General features: G+C 42.0%; 1 protein-coding gene across 2 annotated transcripts in view; it reads left to right on the top strand.

The window, feature by feature from the left end:
- The first annotated feature begins 1,746 nt into the window (after window positions 1-1,746).
- The window catches only part of STK31 (serine/threonine kinase 31), a 61,500-nt gene continuing 54,522 nt past the window's right edge, over window positions 1,747-8,724 (top strand). For both annotated transcript variants that reach the window (XM_005872270.2, XM_005872271.2), the window contains exons 1-3: window positions 1,747-1,787; window positions 1,876-1,928; window positions 6,772-6,870. In XM_005872270.2, the coding sequence (XP_005872332.1) occupies window positions 1,760-1,787; window positions 1,876-1,928; window positions 6,772-6,870 (180 nt within the window). In that variant the 5' untranslated portion in view covers window positions 1,747-1,759. The remainder of the gene's footprint in view (window positions 1,788-1,875; window positions 1,929-6,771; window positions 6,871-8,724) is intronic.

Here is an 8,724-nt window from a genome sequence, read left to right as displayed (position 1 = left end):
AGGGGAGCAGGCGGACGGTGAGCCGTGGTGGCGGGAGAGGGCTGCGGGCCCAGCATGTGGGGCTGGGAACACGCTCCTAGGGATTGTGCGGCGGAAAGTGTGAGGTCAGTAGTCGTCCTTGGGGTAGGTGCGCCGGGGGTCGCTTCCAGGGCTGCAGTGCGGCCCCTGGGTGCCGGTTAGGCCTCCGAGAGGGCGAGGCCCATCTCCTGGCCTCCCTTGCCCTCGCCCTCGGGCCGCCGGCCTGCTTGCGAGGGGGCGGCCCCCAGGCTCCGGCCCAGACGCGAAACACACTTGCAAATACTTCTCGCCGAGGGTTCTCGGTGAAGACGGTGGAATTCTCTCTTCTGTGCCATTTAAACCTGGAAATCTCTCGAAATAGTCTTCGAGGAGCCACCTGGACTCACTCCAATCATCGCCCTGAACTGGCGATCTGGGAGTGCCAGTTTGGTAACCCAGGTTTACAGAAAAGTCGTTTTAAACGCCCCCCCCCCCTTAAAATGCGATTTGAAATGATTCTTAGTTGTCTGGTGGGATTTCCAAAGCCAACATTTTAATTTTTACTAAATTGAAGTCATCGGTGTCCTTAAAATGACTGCAGCTTGGTTTTATATTTTTGCTCAATTAAAAAATTACCTGTTGACCAATATTAGAGGAAGGATCCTTGTTTTGAAAATGTTTTTAATGCTGCTTAGTGTATGCGGAAAAAAAAGCTTTTAAAGCTGTAACAAAAATTAGGAGAATAAAAAAATTTTTTTTGACCTTTCCCCCTCCCCCTCTCCCCCCAAGACAGAGTTAACTTTTATCTCTTTCTCGTTCAGAGAACATTTTAAACTTTGGCATAGTGATGTTCTTAGATACCTTTAAAATCTCTTAAATACATATTTTCAGTTTTCTTTGAAGGACTAACATTTATGCATGCAAAGTGCAATGTCCTAGTGTATTAAGGGTAAAATTATAAAGTAGTAGGTATTTATTTTGAAATATTTTGCAGTTGGAAAAGTTTGTTATGTAATAAAAATTATTTTAATCCTCACCCAAGGATGTCTTTATTGATTTTAGAGAGGGCGGAAGGGGGTGCGGGGAAGAGAGGGGAGAGGAGAGAAACATTGGGTTGCCTCCTGTAAGCGCCCTGACCAGCTATCGAACCCTCAACCTTTTGGTGTACAAGCCGATGCTTCAACAAATTGAGCCACCCGGCCAGGGCTGAAAATTGTTTTTGAAGTAATGGGCAAAATTTGATTCTTTTTGCAAGTCTCTAATTGCAAGGTATCTTCAAAAGCAGAAGCCACTGTACCTTTTAAATAAAATTGATTACCAGTCTGAGGCATTTGTTCTCTATATATTTGTAGTGTTTCTTCTTGTTTAAATTACAGAAGGCCTGCTCTTGTTTTGGGAGGACATCAATTAGTTTAAAAGAATATGCACATTGCTATGAAGTATTGATTTATGTAACTGATCACAATGTGCACGAATTGTCCACTTTGGTGTAAATTTGTAAAAGTTTGGCTATAGAGAGAATTTCAAAGATGGCGTTTGTAGATGGTGTAATTGGAAAATACAGTATACTAAAAACAATTATTGAACAAATATTTTTGAGGTCTTTTAAATATAGAGTTGAATTTTGATAACTTTATTTAGTGCAAAACATTTGTCGGAATTTGAACATTAGGTTTAGTCTTTTTTTTTCACTGCTAATGGACAGATTCTTAGAACCTAATTCAAGATATTGCATTGTTTTAGTTTTTCAGGCATTGTCCAAATGGATGAAGATATACATTACAATAAAGGTACTGACACTAAAAATTATTTTTGGATGTAAAAGTTAGATGATCTTGATTAATTTCTAATTTTCTTCGCATTGTGATTTGGTTTTAGTTGAAGATGTGGTTGGAAGTCATGTGGAAGATGCAGTAACATTTTGGGCCCAGGTAAATAGCAGCCTGGTTGATTTTCTTTCCCATCCTTCCTCCACTAACACAGGTCCTCCCCAACAAAAACAAAAATAAAAATCCCACAATATATATATCATTGTCATTCTCAGTTTCTAATTTTTATTGACAATCATTTAACACAAGGCATTATTAGAAGACAAATGGCTACAGCTGGAGCTTAATACCTGCGTTCTGAGTTGAATGTTCATAATATACTAAGTATAAGCAAATGAGTGTAATCATGTTTCAGAATTACATTGAATTTAACACCAGTGATCTAGGCTGCATAAGTTACTGGAGATGCGGAGGAATTTTTATTTGTGAAGCTACAGCTCCATCTAGCGATATTTTATAAGATTGTTTCTTGAAAGATAATCTGTCATTTTTTTTTCTAATGTCTTAATTTTGAATTTGAGTTACAATATCTTTCTCATTGCAAAATTGGAAGCAGTAATGAAGTACTAGTAAGGCTTCAAGTCAGATACATTTATTCAGGTTTAAATAAAAAGCCAGGCACCAAAGTGCACGTGTTCCTGAATTTAAGATTGTGAATTCCTCTAATGAACATAAGTACTCACTTTTAATTTTGTGAACTACACATGAAGGGGAGGGAACGACATTTATCTGTACTTCCTATAGCATGAGAAGTCCTTTTTTGTGTGAGTGGAGTGAATTGGTAATGTGGGAAATAGAATTTATGAGAAGAAAAGTTATAGAAGAATCTGATTAACCCAGAGTTCTTAAGTCTGTATAGAAAACATATTGGAGAAGGGTGCTATTCATAGAAAACTTGTGGTAGATTTGTCTCTGCATTTTCTTAAGTGTCCACATGTTCCGGTTCTATGCCCTTTGTATTAATAGCATCTGTGTCATTCTCAACAGTGTCTCTGGTTGAATGATAAATTATGTTTAAGCTCACTATATAGGAACAACATTTATTAGTTTAAGTAAGATTTTCTAAACCAGTGCTAGCCAGTAGAAATATATGAAGAATATGAATAATTTAAAATTTAGCAGACACATGGCTTCTCTTAAATTGGTAGTAATATTGCAGAAGTGAAGTTGTGTCCTGTTCAGTGCATCATATTGGGAATTCATGATGTTGATATATCTCATTATTGATGATAGTCACCTCGATCCATTTGGTTATTGTTGTAACTGCTAAGTTTTTTCACTGTAAAGTTACTATTTTTCCTTTTGCAGTTAATAAATATTTTAGAGGGAGCTACATTGAGACTAATCTTGTTTCTCTTCAATGTTGCACCCACAAATTTTATTATTTATTAGTATGGCGCTTACCAAATGATTTTCTATTTCCCTCATTCCTCCTACATTTATTATTTGGAATTCTGTAAGGAAGAGTTGTCTGTTCTCCATTTATTTGATGATTTATATTAATATGGACAGTGGGTATTTATATAGTCCATGGAATATAATCCAATACTATATTTAATTTATTTTATAATTGAATTTGTTGCAGCTTCAGCCATTAGGAGATTTTTCACATTCATTGGCTATTGCATCCTTTAAATATATACCCATTCTTTTTTTTTTTTTAAAGCATTTCTTTACTTTCTGGCCCCACCAGATATTACAGGATCATCTTTTTATTTCCCTTTTCCAGCCCTGGAAGCAACCTCTCTCCAAGGAACACTGGTTCCTTTTATTGGAGAATGGTGTTTAGAAATCAAAATGTCCTTATTGCTACTGGAGTGTCATTGCCTCTAGGCCAGGGTTGGGCAAACTTTTTGACTCGAGGGCCACAATGGGTTCTTAAATTGGACCGGAGGGCCGGAACAAAAGCATGGATGGAGTGTTTGTGTGAACTAATAAAAATTCAAAGTAAACATCATTAAAAAAAAGGGTTCGGTTTTTTTTTTTTTTAGTTTTATTCACGGCTGGCCTAGAGCCTTCAGAGGGAGCATGGCCCTGCCAGCCATTTGACTTTGGACTTCTGGTCTCCAGAACAGGGAGAGAATGGAGTTATGTTGTTTTAAACCACCGAGTTCGTGGTGTTTGTTACAGCAGACACGGGAAGCTAATACAGACACCATAAGTGGTTGTGATTATCATAACTATTCCTCTGTGCGGTTCAACCAAAATTCACATCCGATCTCAAGTGAGGGCAGGTTGTGTGCACACGCCCACGGCTGTGCACGAAGATGAACGCCTTGCACTAAGGGCATCCTCTCCCCGCACAGGGGCCACTCCCTGGAGGGTGTACCGGCCCCTCCCTTGCTACATGGTGTTTGAGAAACCTTCTAGTCATCCCGCAATCTGACTTGGCCAATTTCCTTACTGAAATCAGACCTCCTCATAACACTGCACCTCAGCAGCCTGGCTTCCGGAGGCGGCACCTCCCCCACAGGCTCTTTGGAAAGACAGCAGGGCCAGGTGGGTGGACAGCAAAAGGCTCAGGTGTATGGTCCCGGAGGAGCTATTTCTTTCTTTTTTTAAAAAAAATATATTTTTATTGATTTCAGAGAGGAAGGGAGAGGGAGAGAGAGATAGAAACATCAATGATGAGAGAGAATCATGGATAGGCTGCCTCCTGCATGCCCCACACTGGGGATCGAGCCTGCAACCTGGGTATGTGCCCTGATTGGGAATTGAACCGTGACCTTCTGGTTCATAGGTCGATGCTCAACCACTGAGCCAGGCCAGCTGGGCTGGAGGAAGCTATTTCAAGACACTCTACGCCCTGGGGGCTTCCTAAAGACAGCACGAGGAACTGGAGGCTGCAGGAAAATATTTAGCGTCTTTGAGGGGCATTTGGCTAAAAGTGAGTTCTCAGGGGAGATGCCCGTGGGGAAGAAGCCACTTATTCTGGAATCGGGCAGACTGGGCACGAATCCCCCGCCACCATGGCACTAGCTGTTGACCGACGTGCAAGTTAGACCACAGCCCCAGCCTTCTCTGCAAAAGGGGCTAATCATGGTACTGCCAGCGCTGGCCAGTGAGATAACTCTGACATTGTACCACCGTGGCTCTGGACACAAGGAAGGCATCTAAGATAAGGAGATGTGCCCTGGCTGGTTGCTCAGTGGTTAGAGCGCCAGGCCGGCCACCAACGGGTCCAGGTTCGATTCACAGTCCAGGACATAACCCCGGGCTGCAGGTTCGATCCCTGGGTGAGGATTAACGGCCCTGGTCGGAGATTCCTATCACGTTACAAGTCACTCAGGGTGGACGCATCTTAGATGCCTCAGAGCCACGGCTGTACAACGTCAGAGTTATCTCACTGACCGGCGCTGGCAATACCATCTTAGCCCCCTTTGCAGCGAAGGCCGGGGGTGGTGATCTAGCACATTGGTCAACAGCCCTGGTCCGAGAGCATGTGGGAGGCAGCCAATCGATGTCACATCGATGTTTCTCTTTCTCTCTCTCAACCCCCTTCCAATCTCCCTAAAAAGTCAAAGGAAAAAACAGGCCTGGGTGAGGATTAACAATAAATAAGTAAGTAAGCGGTGGGAGAGGCTCCTGGGAGCTCCTTTGGGGAGTTTGGGGGATGTCACCCAGACCAGGGGTGGTATTTCCATCCCGAGGCCACCAGAAGCTGAAGCTTCCGAGGTTGGCCACCACTGGCTCCTGCCTCCCAGCGCCCATTGCTAAACACTCTGCTATATTTATATATTCAGTTTGGTTTCCTGTGCCCAGGCCACCCAGTTGGTATTTCACTCCCTGCTTGCTTCGAGCCTGGTGCACGGGAAGCCTGCGGCTGGCGTGGTGGCTGCTCGCCATTGCTGTCCACGCCAGCTGCGACTTCCCCTCCTGCCCGGTCAGAGAGGACCGACCTCTGCTGCCCACGTGCAGGCCACCGGGCTCTCCGGCTGCCCCTGTGCACCGGGCCTCTAGTCTATAATAATAAAAGGGTAAGATGCTAATTAGACTAGTCGTTTTCCAAATGTCTTCTGGATGTCATTCTGGATGTCCTTCCTGACAAAGCCAGGGCGGAGGGAAGCCAGCCCGGGTCCCTGGTGCCTGCAGGCGGCCCGGGGGAAGCCAGCCTGGGTCCTGGGTGCCAGAGGGAAGCTGGTGCTGGCAGCTGGGGGAAGGAAGGCCTACTCTTGCATGAATTTTCGTGCATTGGGCCTCTAGTAATTATATGTATAAGAACCCACTTACTCATATACACATCTATATTTCTCTTTATCTCTGTGTCTTTCTTTCATATATGCACAATATATACAAACATAATGCACACACATACATAAATAACATGTATATTATGAGTTCATTCTGATACCTTCCAGTTCTAGTCTAATGCTGTAGGTTTATTTAGCCTTCTTTATTTGTAATTTCTTCCTGCTCTCATTATTTACAATATATTTATTTATTTGTTCAATCCTAGTATATACCTAGTTTCAAACTGTTATTCCAAGATTCTGTAAGAAATGAATTTACTAACTAGATTACAGTATTTGTGTACAGGGGAATGTATACATTTTGAAATTATATTTGCATGTTTCCTTTACACAACAAATATGTGAGAAGACTTAAGTCATTAGACCAAAATATGCTATCCACCTTGAGCAATTAAAGTTTGATTTAAAGTAAAATCCAGAGATAATTGTTTAAAGTTACCTCTTCATATTAATAATATTTGGTATCTTGGTTTGAATTCCAAGTAATTTGAACTCATTGGGAAGTAAACATTTTCTATAGCCTAGTCCCATTTTTTATAAAGAACTTATTTGAATCATGAAAAAATACTGACATAAGAATTTGATTTAATTTCCAATGCTCCAAAATCTTCTAAGTATTATGCTTAGTAGAACCCTTAATTGGATAACACTATCAAATAATATTTTACTGAATCATACTATATCTATTCTTCTAGAGTATCAGTAGAAATGAGGATATTATGAAGATTGGTTGCTCACTGTCTGAAGTTTGTCCTCATGCCAATTCAGTTTTTGGGAATCTTGATCTAAAGAAGGTGAGTCATATTCTTGGATATAATTACCCCAGCTGTCATGTTAATCTTTCCTATATCTTAATTTTTATAGTTTTTGAAAATTTTGATATATTTGAAAAGGAGAGGCAAAATTTTAGAATATGTGTAAACTGTAGTCATAGTAAGTTTTTTCTTTCAAAATACTTATGGACTATCTGCTATGTGCCAGGCACTGCGTTAATCATTGGGCATACATTGGTGAACAAAATAGAGTCCTTGTGTGAAATTTAAGGAGGCACTTATGCAAGTACAGAGATGGTACCTCAGAGTGAGTGCCTCTTTAAATTTTGTGTGCTGGGTGCCTTGCTTAGTTAAATGAGAGGTAGATGTCTGTATTTTAATATGGAATTAGATGCAAAATAGCGTATGTAAAATTAGCCCATTTGTGTAAAAAAATGTATAAATGTATATCCTAGTGTATATGGAGCATTAGTGTAAAAGTAAAATTACTTTCAAGAGGCTCATGTTGAAGAGTGTTGGGAAGGAAGTCTTATTCTTTACCCTTTTCAGTATACTTTGATTTTCTTCTAATAATGTGCCTCTATAGTTTTATTTTAAAATTATTAAACCCCAATGGCATATATAAAAATGTGTGAAAAGAAGAAATTTAGAAGGAAGGAAACAATGTAGCTTGGAGTTGAGCATCAGAATGGAGAAGGAAATGCAATTTGTAAAGTTTTAGGTTTTTTTTTAAGCATCCTTATAGTCTTACTATGTTTGATAGTGTTAAAAATTAAGACACAGCTGCTTTTCTGTTGAATGCAAAATCAACTACTTGCTTAACAAAAAATTTAAACAAACTTCAATAATAGACTTATAAATGATTACTCAGTCATCCCTGATTATCCATAAATGGATTATACTTTGTAAATTTTTTATAGTGATTGAGTGGCTCTCTCTTTCTCACTATGTAAGCAGGTCATGAGCTATGAATAGTTGAGTTGGAGAGAAGCTTGGAACCGGGCACAGTGGGACTATATTTAAAGACAAATAAATCTGTTTGGGATAGACTTGTATTTATGATGATAACCTCAGGTTCCTAAATTTGGTTGGGTCCCAGCTCTATTCCTGGATACAAAGTGTTCCCACCTTTACCTAGACTGGGTTGCAGTGACATACCATTTCTGTCACCTGCCTTATATCCAATTGTTTATTAGTATAACTAGGGGTCCAGTGGACGAATTTGTGCACCTTGAAAAGAACTGTGGGCCATGAGGCTGCAGTGGGCACAGGGGTGGGTCTCGGCCCATCCTCTGCGCCTCCACCGGCCCCTCCTGCCGCAGCCCCCAGTCCCTTGTCTGCCGGCAGCCCAGCTCTCTTAGCTACTGCTCCCATGTGCTGAGGGCACTGGCCCCATTCGCACCTGCTGACTGCAATTGGGGCTGGCGGCAGCAGCGGATGCGACTGGCAGCTGCTGCCCCGATTGCCTCTCAGGAGCAGGGGGAGGTGGAGAAGCCCTCAAGGGTGATCAGCAATTGGGACTGGTGCTGAGCGCCAGCAGCAGGTGCGAGCAGCAGCTCCAGCGCTGGCAGCGGGTGTGAGTGGGGCCAGTGCTGGCAGCAGGTGTGAGCGCCAGGTAGGACCGTGGCATGGGGGAGCAAAGAATTTTCAGTAACCACCAGAGGCTTGCCCCAGTGACAGCAACCAGCACCCCACTTTGGTCTGGCGCCTCTGCTCACCTGCTCCACCATCCTGCCATGGTCAACACCCGCCATATTTCGCGTGCGCCCCCTGGTGGTCAGTGCATGTCATAGCGATTGGTTGTTCGGTTGTTCCACCGTTTGGTCTATTTGCATATTAGGGTTTTATATATATACTAGAGGCCCGGTGCACAAA

This window comes from Myotis brandtii, unplaced genomic scaffold (genome assembly GCF_000412655.1).
Source record: "Myotis brandtii unplaced genomic scaffold, ASM41265v1 scaffold374, whole genome shotgun sequence".
Taxonomy (NCBI): Eukaryota; Metazoa; Chordata; class Mammalia; order Chiroptera; family Vespertilionidae; genus Myotis; species Myotis brandtii.
The sequence above is the reverse complement of the archived record's forward strand: the minus strand, read 5'-3'. Positions and strand labels throughout refer to the sequence as shown.